Raw genomic sequence first — 21988 nt, forward strand, 5'->3', positions numbered from 1 at the left:
TATTATCTCCTTCAAATGAGTAAAATTTTAAAAATTTTAACAAATTAAAAACAATAAGTGTTCTAAAAGAATTATTCCCTTAGTTTACTATTTTTTTAAGACCTATTTATCTACTTGAAATTCAGAGTTACCAGGGGAAGAAGAGGAGGGAAGTAGGACGGGAGAGAGCGAAAAAAAAAAAAAAAAGGATCAATTTTCTATCTGTTGGTTCACTACCCAAATGGCCACAACAGTTGGGGCTGGGCCAGGTAGAAGCTTGGAGCTTCCTCAGGGTCTCCCATGTGGGTACAGGGGCTCAAGGACTGGGCCCCAAGCAGGGAGCTGGATGGAAACTAGAGTAGCCAAGATCCTGATCAGCACCCAGATGGGTTGCTGGCTTTGCAGACAGTAACTTAACTCACAGAACCAGCCCTAATTTACTACTCTTTTTTTTTAAATAAGATGTAAGAGGGTGACAATCAGAGCTGTACTACAAACAACAGATTCTCACACCCTGATACAAAAAGAGAACAAAACCAGTAGGTTACATTGACATCATTCCATAAGAAATATGAAAATATTGTTGAAAACGATGCCTTGTCCATGACAAACTCCTCCTGAGTCCCTAAATGAAGCTCTCTAACTCTGTCCCCACAATGTAATCTGTCCTGTCAGTCACCTCCCCCCTAAACCTGCAGCAAGAAATAAATCCCTTCAACAATTTGCCAATGACTAACGTGCAACAGAACTTACTTTATGAAAATGTATGTCCAACCTGTTAGTTGATGTCCTATGCTTGTATCATGAAAAACTTGGGTCTAACATCGATGATCTCAGGTAGCAATGAAAGATTTAACATCCTGGCAGCTATGCAGTGGAGAGGCCCCTCGTTGGGATTCTCATTTTTCAGATCTCCTTTTGTTCCCTTTGCTATACTGGAGAAAAGCTTTGCTCTTAATCCCAGTAGATGTGACAGATAGCCATTTTCATATTAGTTTATTGTCTCCTTGTCTTTTGAAGTAGACCTCCCTTGAGTCCTGTGTTCTCGAAGGGGGCTTTCATGATGCTGGAGCAGTGAAAGGGCCCATGAAGCCAAACCATCAGCACAGTGGGTCACCCCAGAGCAAAGAGAACTGTGGGTCTTCCCAGCGACACTCTTGCAGCATTCTGTTCCCCTCTGGGAAGCCTGTGCCTCAAAGAATTATGTGTCTACCTCTGTATGCTGATCTCCCCATGAGGGATTTGAGAAATGGGCCACGTACATCCAACAACAGGAGGAAGGAGGGTGGCAGACGGGAAGGGTGCGTCACCTACCTATTGACCTGCTTGGTTCTAAACAATTCTCGTAGACACTGCTGCACTTGGAGTTTCCAGGCTGTGCAAACAACAAGTGGTGAGACATTTACAAACATAGTACACGTACACAAACTCCTGAAGAATAATCATAAACAACACTCCCAGGCCTCCACTTACTGCCCCTGCATGTGTCTGGTAGGAAAGGACAGGGTTCTTGAGCCATAGGGCTGGGAGCATATTCTCCCCTCCCAGCCTGTGGCTTTGGAGCTGTGGCATTGAGTCACTGGTGGTGGAGAGTTGCAAAACGGGCTATGTCCTGTATCCTAAGGATTACCACTTTCTGTCTGGAATTTCTCACCCGGGGCTCCACCAGTCTCAGCCAGTAAGCAGTTTTCAGGACATTAGTGTAAACACTGGGCCTTGTAGCCAACCTTGATCTAACTTTGACTTGGCAGATTAGAGCCCTTAAACGACCCAGGCTTAATAAGCCAGACTCATTTCTCATTCTTGTAAAGCTCATCTCACTAAAGGGCTTCAGTTGCTCCTATAGATACAGCTCTCTTTGGCAATGGAACAGGGTTGCCCTCAGACCTTTGCCCAGTGTTGGCCCAGGGTGATAGGATAATTAACCTGGGAACTGTGCAGGAGCTTTGGAAGAATGAGGCTGGAGATGGAAAAGGGCTTTCAGAAGGCAGTTAGAAACCAGAATTTAGAAAGGTGTGATAGCAATGGAAATATTGAGGGATGGGGGAATTAAAAAGATAGACTTACTATCAAATTCTAGGTCTTAACAAGCAGCCCGAGGTATGAGAAAAAGAAACTGAATTAGTGAAAGAGTGGCAGTGACATTAATAGACATGAGCAAATCAGTCAGGGGATTGAGTTTAGAGTCAAGAAGAAGAAAAGATTGAACTTAACCTTGATACAAATAAGCAATGCAATGCAGCATGGTACCACAATAGGAAAGATAGGGAAGGGCTGAAAACAGAGTCGAGGCAAAGGCTGAAGAAAGCAGAGCCCTAGAGAGAGCTGGGAAGAGGGAATGGGAGCAAACAACATCCAAGGAAAGGTGCAACGAATCTTGAGAAGTATCAAAAGTAAAACAAATCAATGGATGTTAATGAGTATATATTTGAAACAGCAAATATAGCAAAATGTTAAAGTGTTGGCAAGTAAAATGTTAAACTAGCTATTCACTGGATAGCTATTTCTTTTCTGTACACTTGAAAATATTCATAATTAAATGTAGGGCCCAGAGTGATAGCCTAGCAGCTAAAGTCCTTATCTTGCATGCCAGGATCCCATATGGGTGCTGGTTCTAATCCTGGTGGCCCTGCGCTTCCGATCCAGCTCCCTGTTTGTGGCCTGGTAAAGCAGTTGAGGATAACCCACAGCTTTGGGACCCTGTACCGGCATGGGAGACCCAGAAGAGGCTCCAGACTCCTGCGTTCGGATCGACACAGCTCTGGCTATTGAGGGCGCTTGGGAAGTGAATTAATGGACAGAAGATCTTCCTCTCTATCTCTCCTCCTCTCTGTATATCTGACTTTCCAATAAAAATAAATAAATCTTTTTTTAGTGGAAAAACAGGATAAAAGGAAAGAAAATGACAACTAGAGAAGTGATGGGAGAAAGACAACGTGGAACTATTTTGGAATCTAACAGGAGAGGTGTCAGATGTTGTGGATCAATGCAGAAGATTGGGAAGGGAAAAAGATGCAGCAATTCAAACCATGGGTGACCTTTGTAGGAGTGATTTCTGCCAGGTTACCATGCACAGATTAGATCTTAAAAGTATAGTGCAGATGTGAAAGCAAATAGAGACAACACTTTCTAGAATTTTGTGGATAAAGGAAAAACGAGAAGGGGTGGGACATTACTAGCTGGGTTCAAGTTTATTTGCAGGTAAAGATGGTCAACACAGAGAGATGCTGAGGGACAGAACAAAGGCACAAAGTTGGCAGGAAAGGGCTGGAACAGGAGCGTAGGGAACAGCTTCGCTTTGGAGACAGTTGCTAAGGAAGAGAAGCAAGAACAGTGGAGACGTGGAGGTGGGGAGGGGTGAAGAGTAGGGTAACTTGTTGGACCTCCCTAGTTCCCCACTGGTGAAGCAAGATATGAGCTCATCTGCTAAGGGTCTGGAGGGAAGATTGGATGTAAAAGATGTGAAAATAGAAAAGGCTCCAACATGATTCACTCTCTGGCCTTGCATTTGAACAAGATGAGACGTTCTCTAAGCTAGCATTTGGAAGCCCTCAAATCAAGCATTCCTAGTAAGAACGGAAGGCACAGTTAGTCTTGTTGGTTCAAGCGACCACAAAACAAGGCTTACCAAATAGCACAACTTTTCGCACCGTATGGGACAGAAAGCCATTTGTTCTGTAGCTGGAACTCGGGCTCGCACATCTGAGATGCCACCGGCAGGAGGCTGCTTCCCTGGGATCTCATTGTAATACTCGGGGTCCTCCCTCTCCTCAGCAGGGCCATCCATGTGCACTTCCTCACTGTAACGGAAAAAAAAAAAAAAAAAAGAATTCTCCAGCAGCTGGGCAGGGCTTCAAATGCTGCAGGGGGTGTAGAGGGGTCAAAACCAAGCCAGTTATCCCAAGCAAGTTTGCATTCATGCTTTAAGTTGATAGCTGTGCCTTAGTGATGTCAAACATCTGGAGAGAAGCAACCAGACGGTTGAGTTGTTTATCATTCCACAGACAATCAGAGTCGAGCAATTGGACACAAAGTGCCAAAGGTGGTGGTGTCTTTGCATCCCTCTCCAGTAATAACAGTAATAAATATATCAGGTCCCTGAATAGAAGTCATTTTTGCTCTGAGAGCATAAAAGCATGAAGTTCTCTAGGTACCTCTGGCATACCCTGATTGTTCCATTTGGGAAATGTTTTGCTCAAAGCAAATTTAGATACTGTTTTTTGGATAGAAAGTCTGGCCCAGTTTTCAAAACGAAGATGAAAAAACAAAGAGAGAGAGAGAGAGACAGAGAGCGAGAATTACGGCCAGCTATCTTGTCTGCACAAATCTGGAGGCGTATATGGGATTCATAAAGGAATATTGGAACCATATGTGGTACGTGGGAAGATTTGCGTAAACACGTGGTTGTTTTTTAAAACTGAAACAGGGCAAAAGAGAAAAAAACGGACTTTCCTTATAAATTGAAATTAGTGAAGTTTCTTCTACAGAAAGGAATACATCAAGTCTTTTTGGGGTTGAACTCATTCCATTGACAAACCACAGTTTTGTGGGGTTCATTACCAGTCAAGGAAATGATAACACTGGGGTTAGTGCTATCCAGGGAAAAATTCTGAACCGAGGCCTTTGAGTAACTCCCTCTCTTTTTGCTTAGCCTAGACCACTTCCTAAAGAGCATATTGATACACAGAATGTCAAATTGTGGGTCGGGGAAATGCATGCTTAAATGCCCAAGCATTTCTTTTCCCAGAGGCCTCAGGGCAATCCGCACAGGGAGTCTGACAGCCCTGTGCCTTCCACAGAACAACCAGCTCCTCGGGTCACAGCATCTTCAACCTCCCGCCATACTTCAGCTGGAGCCAGCAAACCAACAATAACTCCTACAACAGGCAGCTGATTCCTTTCACTTGGATCTTTGGGGTTTTTTGTTTGTTTGTTTAAACTGGTATGCAAGGGATCTGAGGTTGAAATAAATCTGAGAAATTCATGTATATTATTTCATGATTCCCCTTAATGAACTCATAGCTCTGTGTAACACTGGAAAAACACGATCAAGCCCATCTTACATTTTGTGTCTCCTTTAATCTCATCACAGGGCAAAGAGGGAAATAATGTAAGAATGGATGAGAAACCAAATGTGTCAGTATGACTTTGTGCAGAAACCCTGTCTACTGGTAAAGAAAAAAAAAAAACCCACTAGTGGCATTAGTCAATTGTGAGAGCCCATATTAATTTGAAAAATACATAGTAAGTTAAATAATTATACAACTCTGCCGACCTTTCACAAGAAGTATTCAAAGAAGGATTTTTCAAGTACTGTTTAAACCGGAGTTCAAAAGCCTGCCCTATGGTACTTATGACGACTTGGGCTATTCCGTTGCGGCATTCCAGGATATGGCAGGCTGCAGGAAGACACACCAGAAAACAATATTACAACAAGTTCTCAGTAAGAGAAAATTACATAAAATCAAGACACTTCCAGAACACGAACTGACAATTGGATGAATAGAAGCGGGTTTACAAACTTTTTGTGGTTCTGAAATGCTAAGAAGGGTGCCTCAGTCCATACCAAAAAAAAAAAAAGAGGAAGAAATGTACTCGAATTTCACACACATTTTGGTATCCACAGCAGGCACTTTGGGCCCATGTGTTTAATAAAAGTAAACTGATCTTGACTAATCACGTGGCTGTTGCTATGTCCAAGGCAGCAGTCTGATGTGCGCTGTGCGTGACGGCTTACAGAAGGCTGAAAAACAAGACAACGCTCCAGACCCATCTCCCAGACAGAGACGGAGCTGCTGCTGCAGAGTAAGTCCTTCTCCAACTACTGCCGAGCGCTCCAGCCTCGCCTGCCACTGGGGAGCAGTGGAAAGCCTAGCAATCCCCATCTCCAAAATTCTATTAAAGAATCCTCTCCAAGAAGCACCCAAGTCAGGATATTTGGAAGAACCTGAAGCTTGTAGAGGAAGCTTTCTCTGAGAAGTAGTCCCTGGGAATGGGCTAGTTTTCACCTGCCAAATAAACTGGCGGCAGAGGGGCCAGAGAGCGGAGTGCAGTAGGGGGCTAGCGCATTAGCCAGCGTGCAGCAGACATCTAAACAGGGACCCGTGCTTAGGGTTTCTCAGTTAACTTCCTCGACATATGTAATGCCTTTCACGCCTTCGTTTTTAGAATAGGACAACATGCTTCAGGCAGGCCTGGCATACAAAGATTTAATTGACTGCTGCTTCAAAGGATGACTTAGAGTCAGCCCTAAGGATGACTTTAAAGAGCAATATTAACGATCATGAGAAGTTTTGAGTATAATTGAGGCATGAAGAAATACTTGGTAACAGTGTAACACACACAAGGGGCTTCGGTAGTCTCACAGCTAATCTCAGAATAGCAAAGAGGTGATGAACTTCTCAACATGCACATGGAATTAGATACCAAGGAAAGCACCTTGGGATCCAGTGCTGGATGGTGTCTGTCACTAACAGACATCTGAAGAGAGGAGAAAGAGTGATCTTTGTGGAATAGTTTTAACTGAGTTAAATTTTATGCTTTGCGTTGTCTTGGAAAAGATACTATATGCATCCATTTAGAGAAAAAGGCAATCCATTCATATTTGATAACATTTCTAAGGCTGATGATAGCAAGTTATAGAATCTGTAGCAGCATTTCTGAGCTTTATATTGGTAATCATATCAAAGAAACTCAGAAAGTCTCATTCCACAATCAGAATTTTTAATTTTTTTTTAAATTTCAGAAGCAGATATACAGGCAGACAAAAAGAGCCCCCATATACTGGTTCATCGCCTGAATCCCCGTGATGGGCCGGACTGGGGTGAGCTCAAGCTAGGGCATAGGAACTCCATGTAGGTGTCCCACTGGGTGGCAAGAACTCGATTACCTAAGCCATCATTACTACACCCAGGATCTGAATTAGCAGAAGCTGGGGCTAAGGGTAGAGCTCAGGTACCCCAACATGACATGAGGATCTCACACCCAACATCTTAGCCAGCAAGCCAAATGCCGACCCTAATTTGCGTCTTTGTCCAAGGAATGAGGTCTCTGAACATTTTTGGAAGGAAATACATGTGGCTGCTGAAATACAAGTTAATTCTAGTTTTGAAAATAATTAATAATATCTATCAATTCACATCCTGTCTACCTAAAGAAAATATTTGTCTGTCTTTAAACTATCATCTAATATTTACCCTGTATTTTTCTGGATAGTGGTTTTTACAGCGATACATAGAAGGTGTTTTAAAAATATCTGTCTTAGGGGGCCTGGCATAGTAGCCTAATGGCTAATGTTCTTGCCTTGCACACACGAGGTTCCTATATGGGCACTGGTTTATGTCCTGGCTACTTGACTTTCCATCCAGCTCTCTGCTTGTGGCCTGGGGAAGCAGTAGAGGACATCTCAAAGCCTTGGGACCCTGGACCCACATGGGAGACCTAGAAGAGTCCCCTGGCTTCTGGTATCGGATCAGCTCAGTTCTTGCCATTGTGGTCACGTGGAGAGTGAACCAGCGAACATAAGATCTTTCTCTTGGTCTCTCTTCCGCTCTGTATATCTATCCTTCTAATAAAAATAAATAAATCTTTTTAAAAAAAATCTGTCTTAGGGATTAGTATTGTGGTGCAGTGCGTTAGGCCACCACCTGCAGTACCAGTATCCCAAGTGGCTGCCAGTTCAAGTCCTGGCTGAACCATTTCCAAAAAAGCTGCTTGCTAACGTGCCTAGGAAAGCAGCAGAGGATAACACAAATCCTTGGGCCCTTATACCCACATGGCATGAAGTACCTGGCCTGGCTTCTACCTGGCTCAGTCCTGCTGTCATGGCCATTCCAGAATGAACCAGTCAATGGAAGACCTTTATCTCTCACTCGCTTGCTCGCTTTCAAATAAAGTAAGTTTTTTTTTTTTTTTACTTTGTTTTAGCAATAATTTTATCTACTGGTTACAATACCCATGTCCCATATCTGAGCGCCTGATTTGATGTCTGTCTCTGGCTGAAGCAGATACTGGGTGGTACCTCTGATGGCCCACGTAACCACATTTCTGCCACCGCGTAAGAGATCTGGATGGAATTCCTCTTCCCCAACCTCAGGCTTCTGGGGAGTGAGCCAGAGGATGAGCCGGTGCTCGCTCGCACTCGCTCGCTCTCTATTTCTCAAATAAACAATACAAATATTTGCTAGCTTATGAGATCTACGCTCTTTTATTGGCTGCAAGCTGTGAGTCTTCAGTTAACAGAAGGTCTGTCTCTCAAATAAGTAAAATGTTTTTAAAATATGAAGGGGACAGTAAAAGAGGCAGGAGAATCAGACACACACGACAACAGCTTGTGTTTCCAGGGAGAAGGCTGAGAGATGCAGGACACTCACAAGAACTCTGTGAAAGGACTTATACCTGAGTTCCAGGTCCACCTATACCGCCACCTGTGCGGTCCTGAACAAGCCACTCTACGGAAAAGTGCTCATCCGCCAGGAACAGCACACTGGGTGTCTTCGGAAGCCCTTTTAGCTTTCTAGAACTCTTACCCTGGATACAGTAGCTTAGATTCCTTAAGGAATAGAGTAAGGATAGGTGGGCACACAAGAATGAACAAACCAACCAAACACACCAACCATTCTTTAAAACTTCTAAACACATGAGGATCTTTCAAAATATGTGTGGAAATACATTTTACAAGAAAAAAAAAGAACCTGTCTGGATTCCTATTTTTTTTTTACACCAAAGGAAGCTTATCTTTGAATTTCATATTTCCATGAACACGCTCAAGTAACTCTGTACTTCTAAGCTATTTTATTTATCTTAGCTTTTCCTTATGTGCTGATATCACCAACAAAATTTTCAGCTTTTCTTTGGATTACTCTGTGATTGCCAAGCTTTTCCTTAAAAAGATAAAGATGTATTTATTTTTATTACAAAGTCAGAGAAGAGAGACAGAGAGGAAGATCTCCCATCCGACAATACACTCCCCAAGTGATCGCAACGGCCGGTGCTGCGCCAATCCGAAGCTAGGAACCAGGCACTTCTTTCGGGTCTGCCATGCAGGTACAGGGTCCCTAGGCCTTGAGCCGTCCTCCACTGCTTTCCCAGGCCACAAGCAGAGAGCTGGATGGGAAGACCATAGAACTGGCACCCATATGGGAACCTGGTGCGTTCAAGACGAGGAGTTTAGCCACTAGGCCATGGTGTCGGACCCCAAGCTGTTCTTTAAGAGGATTATTCTAGGAACAAACATTGGTATCCATTTTCCCCCCCAAGCAAAACAACAGAGACTGCGTCTGCGCAGAAGCTCTTCCTACTGTCTCCCCCCCTGGGAAACAGACCTGTTTTGTTGTCACTCTCAGACACACACTGTCCTGTGAAAATGGCCAGGGTATGGGGTGTACCTTTAATCTCATACAAACCTGTCCATTTCCAAGTCTAAGCAAGATCTCCTAAAGCTTAACCAAGAACTTCAGTCTTCAACTACAGGAAGGAAGGAAGGCTAGCACATACAAGTCCCCCAATAAAGACAAGTGCCAGTGAAGTCTTAGGTCACCAAAAAGAATAAATCCCTTCCGTCGCATAGGATTTGGCCAATGAGGCTTGACTTTGCTCTCTAAATCTGGAGTCAGAGGCCGAGCTGGACCCTTAAATCCAGCCTTGGAACCAGACAGACCCGCAGTTCTACGATGGGGTATTGGGTGCTCTAATAAGATTTATAAGAATCTTAGAATCATACCCTTCCGCATTTTTTCTTTTTTGTTGTTTTTGTTGTTGTTGCTGGAAAGTTATGGACAAGAAGACAAGAAGTATTCTTAGAGGATAACAGGCCCTCCTCTGCTAATGGTGTGCTGGTCTTCATTTTGACTAGGAAAATAGAAATTAAAACTTGAGCTTCTCAAGTTCATCACCAGATGGCGGTGTGGGATTGCAGTAGAAAATCCTCCAGGCAGTGGGCCTTCATGCACTGGAGGCACAAGCCAGCCAACATCCCCACAACACCAGTGCATGTATTTCACGACCTTAAGAATGCACACAAACAGGGCCTGAAGCACTAGCCTAGTGGCTAAAGTCCTCACCTAACATGTGCTGGGATGCCACGTGGGTGCCAGTTCGTGTCCTGGCAACCCCGCCTTACATCCAGCTCCCTGCAGTGGAGGATGACCCAAAGCTTTGGGACCCTGCACCAGCATGGGAGGCCTGGAGGAGGCTCCAGGCTTCTGGCTTCAAATGTGCTCAAGCTCCAGCCATTGTGGTCACTTGGGGAGTGTGAGTCATCAAACGCAGGATCTTCCTGTTTGTCTTTCCTCCTCTCTGTATATCTGACTTTGCAATGAGCAATAAATAGATCTTACAAAAAAAAAAAAAAGAATACACACAATTAAGTGGTTCGTTTGGATTGCTTTTACAATATTGGGAGGTTTTTGTTTTTTAAGTTCTTCAAGGACTCCGAACCATGGCCTTCCAATATCCATCTAGTGGAAAAATGTGGAAACCTTCCTGGATTGCTGCATAATAGACTAACAACTGACAAGAATGTGGGCTGCCTCGTCCACAGCGATCCCAGGCACAAGCTGTGTTCCTCACTACGTAAATGCCAGTCATTGCTACTTCCACTTGCCTTTGCCACAGAAAAGCCAGAGTGAGTCGCTATGACATGAGTTGTGCATGAAGGCAGGAGGGGTGAAAGGGGCCAATGCTCTGATCAGATGTACTAATGCTAACAGGTCAGCCAGCACAGGGAATGGCAGACCGTCCAGCAGGACTGGTGTGGAGCCTGCCTGCTGGCTGCACTTCCTGCCAGCATGCCCTCTCCTAGGTGACCTGCTGCCTGCGAGGGGCTGGGCTGGGCACCATTAGTTTCTGCTTCACTACTACTGTGAGGGTGAAATTGAGAAATGAAAAGTACAACACTTGGTATATGCTTGGCATACAATAAATGGTAGCTATCTTTCTTTGCCTATTTTTTTTTAGATTTATCTATCAGATTTACGAAGAGAAGGATATATAGAAAGGAAAATTTTCCATCTGCTGGTTCACTCTCCAAATGGCCACAGTGACCAGAGCTAAGCTGATCTGAAGCCAAGAGCCTGGTGTCTCTTCTAGGTCTCCCATGCAGCTACAGGGTTCCAAGGCTTTGGGCCATCCTCAACTGCTTTCTCTGATCACAAGCTGGGATCCTAGCACTTGGCAAGGTAATGATTTAGTCACTGAGCCAATGTGCTGGGCCCTCTTTGCCTAATTTTTGTATTGGGTTGCCTGTTTCCTATTTGTAAGAATTTCTGTTTCATTAGTAGCCACACGACTCTAACACTGAAAATGACGGCAGCCATTTGCTGCATACTTGGTGTGAACCAGGCACTGAAATCTTTGCACTGTGTCATTCAATCCTCAGGAACATCTGATTGCTATGACTTCATTGATGCATGGATGCAAACAGTCATCAGGTACTCTCAAATCACAACTTTGCAGCAACGCCAGCTGTGCTCGGGTTGGGGACACACCCTCTGGACTGGGCTCCACACTTCCAGTCTGGCCTTTCTCCTCTCCAATATCACCTCTGTAGGTGCCAAACGATCATTTTATCACTTTTCAGGATGGCAGAGACCAGAATGATCTTTTTTTTGTCAAGAATTATCTATTTATTTGAAAAGCAGAGTTAGAGAAGAGAGAGAAGGGAAGGCAAAGAGAAAGAAAGAGAGGAAGTGATAAAAAAGAGAGAGAGAGAGGGAGAGAGGAGAGAGGTCTTCCATTTGCCGATTAGCTTCCCCAAATGGCTGCAACAGCGAGGGCTGGACCAGGATAAAGCCAGGAGTCAGGAGCTGGACCTGGGCCTCCCACAAGGGCACAGGGACCCAAGTGCTCAGACTATCAGCCACTGCTTTCTCAGACATATTAGCAGGGAGTTCACAGGAAATGCAGCAGCTTGGATTCAAACTGGTATCCATATGGGATGCTAGTACTGTAGGCAAGACCTTAACCTCCGTCACAACACCAGCCCCCACTACTCCGAGTAATTTTTATAAAGCTAAAAATCTTTCATGATCCTGATAATCTGTTGGCCGCCATCACATGCCTTCCACAATCTCTTCCTGGCCTATCTTTTCAGTTATGACTGTCCCCCCACTCCTGGCTTTTGCTCTTTCCTGTCCCTGCAACAGTCCCCTGCCCACACACTCAGTGTCCAGACACAGGTCCCCGGGCTCTCAGTGCCCTGGCCTTTCACCTGTGCCTTCATTCATTTCAAAGATGTTCACTGAGCACCTGCTGCACCCCAGACACGTTCTACAGCCACCACTCCTCTGTGCACATCTTCCCAGGCCAGGCTTGTCCGCTCCACAAGCTATTGAGTCCACGATGGCCAGGAATCCCTTGTGTTCTATAGTGATCAGCTCATTCCTGTGCATTAGGTTGTAATCTGTAGTCGCACAACGGTGCCATCACCTACTCTTTCCAGGCACTGTGGGGACCAAGGATCCGAGTGTGGGGGAAAAGCTTAACACTAGAGGGAGGTGCAAGCGCACAGTGCCTTCTCACAGAGATTCCACTAACAAGATACATGCAAAACACAAGATCAACAGATATATAGGTAGACAAGTATCCACATCTAATCATCTGGAGGAACTGTATAAGAAAAAAAAGCATACCAAGAAAAGAAGATACAGTGCAGCATGCATCTCTATTCCCGAATAAAAGACTCCGATGAGACTTGACAACAGGACTCTGATTATACGTTTACACAGTGTTTACACTGTCTATTCCCACAATGTCATGATGCGCTCAGACAGCAGAATGATGGACTGGCGACTGTCATTCAAGGACCACATTATCGTAACAATATGAGGGGAAAGAGCGTGTGGAGGGAGACAGAGGGGAAGTAAGGAGGGTGGAAGGGGAAATCCCTGAATCCATGCAACTGTATCATGAGAAACAAAAATAAAAATAAAAATATTCATGAGAGGAACAGCAAGAGGGGGAAAAAAAGAAGAAATTAGTGATGAGAACCCACTAACTTTTAAATATGAAAAATTCTAAATGGTTTACCTACGAAAACAGACCTATTTTGCAAAATAAAAAAGATGAGATGAAGAAAGAGTAAATATTACTCTCCATGTTTCCTAAGCTATTCAACCTAACAACACCAGGAGGTGTGTGCCATCATTCCAACTTAAACGACAAAAATCAAGAAGTTAAAGTTTGAGGGCATAAAACAATCTGCCTAGGGTCATAAAGAAAAATGATATCTGCTGACTCCAGCAACAACCTTATTTCCTATATCTTAGTCTCTATCTCTTATTTTTCAGGCCACTGAATAAAGGAAGAAGAAACTGAAGTTTCTCTTTGGACTGTTCCCATTCCTCAGACTCCACCCACAGCCTCACTCAACCCTGCAGAGGTCTGCACTCCAGGAGCTGCATGGCTCCACTGTGGGCAGCTCCAGCCTGTCACACTGCTTGGGTCCAGGGCACGAGCCATCTAAGAGAACACACTGCAGCCAGCAGATCTCTGCAAGCATGGGGCCCTTCCTGGCACTACACAGTGCCATCAGCTTTGTGTTTGAATCCTTCCTACCATTCACTTACGAGCAAGGACACAAACACAGTCGGTGACTGGTAGCCAAGTTACCAAATATCTTGATGTCTTGGTGCATTTTTTTTTTCTTTCTTTCTTTTATCCTGTTCAACTCAGGATGAAAAAGGGGGCGGGGGCGGGGAGGGTTTTACTGTTTAGAGGCTTTGCTAAACACAGTGAGGAGTTATTCTTTGAGAAGGTCAAGCAAAGATGAAAGAAATGACTTGTTTCTGATATTCTTTGTTGGGTTCTTCCAGCCCCTTCTCCAGTTCCTGTCTCTCCTACCCATCCATTGACTGGTGCCCATCCTTCACCAGTTACAGTAAAGTGAGTTAATCTCTATGAGGTATTTTGGGGGTGTTTGTCATCTGCTCTTCCCTCTCCATCTGAGGAAGGCCGTGTTATTTTGGCAACGACTCACTGAGCATCTAGTTCACTCCAGGCTCCGTTCCAATGCATGCTCCTCATCATTTCGTATCTGACGATCTCAGCTCTTCCAAACGGACTTCCCTGCCTCAAACTTCTTCCTGAATTCATTCCCGGTGCATCGCACTGCCAAGTCCATCCTTCCTGAGCTCTGCTCCGTAAACAACAATCTGTACTCCTGCTCATCCAACTAAGCCCTACTCACTGGGCCTTCTCCTCTCTGCAATCTGAACACCCTTTTTCTTCCTCTGCATGTATTCTGTGGTCTAGGGCACCCTCCTCATGTGGCCCCCAACAAATCGTGTGCTTTTTCACCTTTGTTCCCAAAAGCTCTTTAAGTTTCCAAATCCTGCTTCATGTTCATCTAATGCAAACTTTATCCAGGCAGCAGCAGATGCTGTCACTTAAGTAATGGACTCTAGGTTAGGGAGGAGAACCAAACTAACACTCATCGCTAGCAGCTGTCTTAGCATCCCAGTGTTAGCGATCAGAACAACACTAACCACATCTGTCTACAGGGAACTCAACTGGAGCAACAAGATGAACTGCTTAGCCAACCTAGCTGTCAACTCACGGACTGTCCATTTATTCCACAAAATGATTTTTTGGACATCAAAATAACAGGTAGAACATAAGTTTGAAAAACGGGTTTCTGTCCTCATGAACCATTCAGCCTAGCTGAACAGATGCATGAAAGAAAGCAACAGCTATGACGAGTAGGTAAAACAGAGTATGGTGTAAATGTTGACCAGAGAAATGAAGTGTGATAACACAGCAGGGTGACTTATGCTACTACAAGTTGGAGGAACTACCATTGAAACGAAATCTCTCTGAAGAAGAGGCATTTAGATGAGAAGTGGCATCCTGCTCTTAAACAAATGCACATGCTACATACACACACACACACACGCACACACGTGTATATGTAAAGCTCAATGCAGGCCAATAGCATCATTGGCTTGACTCTTATAGGTAATTCATTTGTGTATTGATTGGTGCAATGTCAGCCAGCCCCTTTCTCATAACCAAAATTGCCTCCCTGTTTACTGAGCTAGTAGGGCCTTTAAAAAAAATTTTTTTAAGATTCGATTGTTCAATTACAGACAGACTGACATCAGAGATAAAGACAGAGAGACTCTGCCATAATCTGGTTCATATCCCCAAGTAGCTGGCATAACCAGGACCGGGAGGAACCCAGGAATCCACTCAGGTCTCCCATGTGGGTGGAAGGGATTCAAATGCTTGGGCTATCCATGTGCTTCTTCTCCAGCATGTTAGCAGGGAGCCGGATGAGCAGCAAAGCAGCCAGGACTGGAGCCAGCACTCTCGCTATAAGATGCCAGCTGTCACAGCAGCAGCTGAACATACGGCACCATAACACTGGCCCCAGCAGGGTCAAGCCAACTCAAATTCATAAAATGTTTCTAGAATGCAACACGGTGCTTTGTGTTACCAATCATCACGCATATTGAAAACAACTTATTGCTGCTTTTTAAAGCTAGTATATACCAGCTCTTAAGAAAATCTTGGAAGTTATTTTTCATACCTCGTTGATTAACTGGATCTTTAGCTACGTAGGCAACATAGTCTGTGGTATCCTAGGAAAAAAATGGAAAACAATTGTATTTAAAATGAATGAATTACATGCTGAAAGGTAAGAGTACCTTTAGGACATGATACTTTAAGGAAGAGCTTAGACATCAATGTTAAGTGTTACAGAGAAGAGCACAAGCACACAGCAGTTTAATAATTATGGATTCCATAAGTGTTTCCCTTTAGAGAAAGAATGTAAAGAGTAAAATTTTAGAAGCAGACTGTCATGCAGAATAAGAGAATGCAGATAATGAATATGTCAGGATATATTCTTAGAAAGTAGCTAGGGATGGGCCTGGCGTGATGGCCTAGCAGTTAAGTTCCTCACCTTGAACGTGCCGGGATCCTATATGGGCACAGGTTCTAATCCTGGCGGCCCCACTTCCCACCCAGCTTCCTGCTTGTGGCCTGGGAAAGCAGTCGAGGACAGCCCAAAGCCTTGGGACCCTGCACCTGTGTGGGAGACCTGGAGGAGGCTCCTGCTGGCTCCTGGCTTCAGACGGGCTCAGCTCCGACTGTTGCGGCCACTTTGGGAGTGAATCATCAGATGGAGGATCTTCCTCTCTGTCTCTCCTGTTCTGTGTATATCCGCCTTTCCAATAGAAATAGATCTTTTTTTAAAAAGTAGCTAGGGATTATGGTTCTCTCCCACGTTTAAAGGTGAAATTTCAGGAATGTTTAGTCGCTGGGATATATAAGGTAGGATGTGGTATCCTGCTTTCTCTTTTCCAAATAGTTGCCAATATACACCAGAAAAAATAAGCTGATTGAAGGAAACAGGTTGGGGTTTGTGATAGTGATAGTTAGCTTGCTGGTGCAAAGCGCAGTCAGCTTTAACGAATAAAAAAGCAACAATGCAATGCACCCACTCAGTAGTGTATATAAAATAGAAGAGTCATTCTTTTTGAAACTTTACTACTTTTTTATTGGAAAGGCAGATTTATAGAAGTAAGGAGAAACAGAGAGAAAGGTGTTTCATCCGCTGATTTATTCTTCAAGTGGCCACAACAGCCAGAGCTGAGCCAATGTGAAGCCAGGAGCTTCTTCCAGGTTTCCCATGTGGGTCCAGGGTCCCAAGGACTTGGGCCATCCTCAACTGCTTCCCAGGCTACAAGCAGGGAGCTGGATGGGAAGTGATGTAGCCAGGATACAAACCCCCCATATGGGATCTCAGAAGATGCAACGTGTGGATTTAGCCACTAGGCTATTGCGTTGGGCCCAAAAAAGAGTGAGTCATTTTAAAAAAAAAAAAAGAGAATCCAGAGGAAACTAAAATTGAAAAAGAGATATTATACTGATTTTCAAACACAAATAAGCCACTAGTGATCCCAGCATCTTTTAAAAGTGGCAAGGTGATGAATGACAAGATTTGAACAATTAAGCATGCTTTGCATTATGTCAATTCTCAAGGAAAAAAAAATACATGCATTGCCAATTGCAAATGAGAACAGTGACTCTTCTGGGGGAAGATGCAATCAGCTGGCAGGAAATAAAAGCCCATGTCTGCAGTACCCTCAAGGACAACCACTTAATAGTCACCGTGAGTCACACTGGCAGCAGACCCCAGGGTCAGCAAAACCTGTCTTGCTTAATTTAGGAAATAGCACACACTTAAGTACATGTCTCTCATCTAAAAAGAACGTTCGAAATGACTTTGAAATAAATAAGGCCCTACACATGAGCTTTGTGGTTCTATTACTTTGGAGGGAAAGCCATAACTGCTTGGGACTTGAGCACTATTACCAAAGTGAAAAGGTGGCAGGTGGCGAATGATGTCTGGCTTTTGAGATGAAGTGCTGACCTGTCTCCTCCCCCTCAGTAAGCCTCCACCATTCTTTCAGTCCTAAAATTCTGCAGCTGTGAACATCTGGGAGAAGTAAAATCATGCTAGAAGCAAAGCATGGCCAGCAAAGGAAGTATGAAAGCGCAGTGACTGTTGTGCACACCCACAATGCCCTTGAGAAAGCTCCAGAGCTGCAGAAGCAAGACCAAGAGCTGTCCTCACGGCTGAGACAGGAAAACAAGGGCACTGCTTCTGGGGACTGGCTAGGTGTGTGCCAACCAACAAAGGTCAGAAGATAAGGGGGGGATCCGCACTCCTGCTGAAATCCGGTTACTACATTGAACTTTGGAGACCTGGAACTCTACTTCCTGCCCCTCGTACTGAACTAGCTGTGAAACTGCAAACTGAGTGAGTAACTTGAAAAAATATGGCCATGTGTCAGTGCTCGTGGTAGCCTTTCCCTCTTGTGGCTGTGTTCCAGGCACTGCGCTGGCACTCTGCATGTGCCCAATCCTCACAACGCCATGAGGTGGTACAGATCAACCCCTCTGCAACAAATGAGAATCCTGAAGTATCAAGAGCTTTCACATGCCAAATTTACTTGACCCCAAAGCCTGGAATGACACCCAGCACCTCCCTGAAATGAAGTAAACTACTCTACTGAGGGCATTCCCAATGCAATGCCAAGGGTGGCTCCCTGTTTCTATTTTAAATCCACAAGTCACAGGTTTTCCCTCCAGCTGCCAAGAACACATGGGACCCACTCGATTCAGCCAGTTCAAAGTTTCCCCTAGTGACTATGAATTCAATCCTGTTGTCTTGCAATGGGCTCTGCTTTGGTGAGTTGAAAGAGCTAAAAAATGAAAGGCACATGAAGATGAAATGAAAAGAATTAAGATGCTGGAGAACATATGTAGAAGTCAGGCATGTTCAGGGTATATGAAGATTTGGGCCCATGTCCTAAAATGGTGGCAGCTCTGGAAACATGGAAAGGAAAACACAGCACAAACACCAAACACCAAAAATTGTTTTTTTAGACCACATTTATAGAAATTTTCTTTCCACAGAGTATTTGCATTCCTTCACTGATGACCAATCAGCAATGACTTAGGCAGAGAAGAGACTATTTTGCCATTTTTTTCCCATCCTGGATTCAGTCAACTCTCTCTGCTTCCTAAGCTCTGGTGTCACTGTTGAAGCTGAAGTAAAAGGCTGTGTGGATGAGAATAAAGACTCATGGTAGCTGCTAAGTGCCAACCACCCAACACACTCTCCATTTACTAAATAAACCACGATTAGCCACCTATGGAATTTCCTGGGGGAAAAGGTGGCATTCTTTAAATTTGGCTTATTTTTAAATAATAGCATGACGGAACTCAAACACTGGAAAAGTAACCAAACCCAAGACTGAAAGATGGAGAACTAGTGAATTCTGAAAAGAAAAGTGAGTATCTATCATTAAAAGAAAAAAGAAAATTATATGAGATCCTGTAAAGGCTTCTTTCTCCCATGTGCATCAAAGAAGTTCCAAAGGCAGAGTATCTAGACTTGCTACACCTAAATACTTTGGGTTCCTGGTAGCCAGGACACGCCACTGTAGAAATGTTTTCAAGAAAGACTTGATTAAAATAGCATTCAGCTCGACATATTACACATAACAAAGCTACACCAACACGGCAGGAAAGGAACTCGCTTAAATACTTTAGATGACATAAATAACCAATGATCACACCTAGTTGCTTCAGAATTTTCTTTTTAGAAGACCTTTTTTTTGGCTTCTTTTAAATATTTAGCCAAATCAAAACTTAGCAATGACACCAGCTGCATATCTAGTTTTCACCACTGTCCAGCTCTCTCTTGGGTTTCTGGATTATGTGTTTTATCTTTTAAGATACTAAGTTTCATGCCTCAATCAGAAACCAAAAGGCAAACACGGCAGGTAGAAAGCAAATGAATTGTTGGACTGGATTTTGTTATTTTATGGTGGCACAATATTTAAAAAATGCTTTGCACAAAATAAAGTAATATACTCTGTTAGCCCATGTGTTTTCCTGTTCACTATTTCTATATTTATCATGAAAGCCATCCTCTCTCCTCCTCCAAACTTTTCTATGTTTACAAGTACAAGAAAAAAGATCCTCCACATTAAACAAGAACAAAGTTGTTTTTGAACTCTATCGGTTTCAACAGATTTGTGTTTTCCTCATGCAGCCGTGGATTCCCCAGCTTGAAGGACCCTCTCCTTTTCTGCAGTCCAGCCACGATGCAGCAGGAAGTCCAACCTACAGATTATGTCTGGAAACAGAGTCCTGCATCACTGTGATGCACAAGTGCCACATGGCCTCTTGGTAGAGGGAACTGACACATTCTTGCTCCCAGCTGGGCTTTCCCTCCATGGCGATCTGCAAGCCTGGCTGTTCATTCTAGATTAGTTAGTTGCCTTGATTGACAGCTATGATGGCAAAGAGGCATCCTCTCACATGACAAAGGATTAGTAAGCATGGGAGTTCTGAGGGAACCCTGGCCATATGTGGATGTCACACTTGCAACTCTTGACTCAGATGTTATAGACAAGAGGTCTACCAGATGACAGATGGCTGGTAATATGATGGAGCTCATCTGTTCATCCACATGTTTTCAGTTCAGTGACAAATTATATATATCTTTTTTTCCCTAAGTCAAACTTTTTATTAGATGTTACAGTTAACACAAACTTTAACACTTAGAACAGAAAAAGGCATGGATTTAACTCTCAGCAAAAGAAATTTAAGAACCTATACTTACAGGATCCCCTCCAGAAGCAAAGGAAATAGACTGCATATGGTGATTTGCAATAATCTGGAAAACATAAGTTAGACATGCATGATGATATAAATTACCTTCCTAGACACAGCCGAGCAATGGAGGATTTAAGCCTGTTGGAGTCTCCTTGGGAAACCACTCCACCCACCACACAATAATCTCACATCGTGAGACTCACATAGGTTTGACAGGACCCTGTCACTACACCTCCCCACTCAGAGGAATGCATGATACAGGTCTAACCCACCCAAAAATGCCATCTGGATACACAAGAGCCATCCAGTGTTTCTCTGGATGAACTGAGAGGGATAACAGACGAGAAAGCATCTCTCTCTCTCTGCCATGCAAGCACAAAAGTTCATGGAAACCATCGTCGGCACTGTGTGAGAAAAGCCTGCTGGAGCATGAATCTTTCCTTTGGGAGAAATATCAGAGCTAAAAGTGAAAAATAGAAAATGTTTGGTGGTAACATTGGGTCTTTAACGACAGTCAGTATGCTTATCTCTTCTCATTCTATTTTTCTGTTATTTATTTATTTTGGCAAAGTTTGAATTCAGTTGCAGTCACTTCCTCTAAAAGTGTCCTGATCAAGCATCCTGGTCTTTTTTTTTTTTTACTCAAAGTGTTATTTGTTTTTATTTAAAAATAAGATTTTTACAGAGAGAGAAGAAGGAGAGACAAAACATCTTGTATTTAGTGGTTCATTTCCAAACAGCCGCTATGGCCAGAGCTGAGCTGATCCAAAGCTTGGAGCCAAGAGCCTCTTCTGGGTCTCTTGCATGAGTTCAGGAGCCCAAGACTCGAGTCATCCGCTGCTTTCCCAGTCCTTAAGTGGAGAGTTGGATGGGTACTGGACCATATAGTGTACATATAGGCTGCTGGAGCCACAGGGCTGATGATTATTAGACCAAGTCTAACCTCAAGCTTTGCATTCTGAAGTGAAACTAGCCAGGGGAACTTTCATTTTTTAATGTTTTTGAAAGAGAGACAGATCTGTCTGCTGGTTCATTCTCCCTAATACCTACACCAGCTGTGCCTGGGCCAGTCCAGAGCCAGGCGCTCACTCTGGGTCTCAGCTCCAGCCGTTGCCTGCCATCTCCCAGGGCACACATTAGCAGGAAGTTGGCTAAGTCCCCCCTTGGGATACTGCCTGCTTTGAGTCTCGGGGGCTTGCTTCTGGTCCAACTTCCTCTGATGCACATTGTGGGAGGCACAGCTGATGCCCCCCCCCTTGTGAGAGTGGCTAACCAGGCTCCTGGCTTTAACCTGGCATAACCCTGGCTGTGGCTGGTGTGCGGGGGAAATCTACAGATGAGATTCTCTCTTTGCCTTTCCAATAAATGAAGATAAACAGGTTTTACAAACTTGAAACACCATTACCATGCACTATATACTGTGTTGCATAACTGCATGCTAGAATCTACTGAGACAACCAAGCAAGGAATGCCTCACAGACCTTATGAGATCAAAATATACTCTGAAAAATGATTTTTTGAAAAAACTGTCCTGGGGGTGGGTAATACCCAATATGAATACTGCAAGTGAAAAAAAAAAGGTTGATGAGTTTTAGATGACAAAAATGAGCAGAATCTACGTGGGCAGAGGTCTGTGGTTGGAGTCAGCAATCTCTGGTTGCCTGGGAGATGAGGAAAGGGGCGGGGCTTAACGATTGCCCGGGAGACCAGGCAAGCCAGGGACAGCAGCCTGAGCATCCTTAGGGCAGAGCTCAGCTGCAGCTGGGTCTGCCCTGGCAGACAGGCTCTCCGAGCACGCGCACGGCCCCGAGCACGAGCACGCCCCAGCAGGAGCACAACCCCCGAGTACGCGCACAGCCCCCGAGTACGCGCCCCA

At 44.2% G+C, this 21988-nt stretch overlaps 1 protein-coding gene across 1 annotated transcript in view; it reads right to left on the reverse strand.

The window, feature by feature from the left end:
• Positions 1-21988, reverse strand: part of SHC4 (SHC adaptor protein 4) — a 137065-nt gene that overhangs the window by 25051 nt on the left and 90026 nt on the right. The window contains exons 5-9 of the mRNA XM_040969336.1: positions 20120-20173; positions 15506-15557; positions 5255-5378; positions 3608-3779; positions 1294-1354 (exon numbers count right to left, since the gene is read on the reverse strand). Of these exons, the coding sequence (XP_040825270.1) occupies positions 1294-1354; positions 3608-3779; positions 5255-5378; positions 15506-15557; positions 20120-20173 (463 nt within the window). The remainder of the gene's footprint in view (positions 1-1293; positions 1355-3607; positions 3780-5254; positions 5379-15505; positions 15558-20119; positions 20174-21988) is intronic.

This window comes from Ochotona curzoniae, unplaced genomic scaffold, assembly GCF_017591425.1.
Source record: "Ochotona curzoniae isolate NIBS_2020 unplaced genomic scaffold, NIBS_Ocur_1.0 scaffold_4701, whole genome shotgun sequence".
NCBI classification, from domain to species: Eukaryota; Metazoa; Chordata; class Mammalia; order Lagomorpha; family Ochotonidae; genus Ochotona; species Ochotona curzoniae.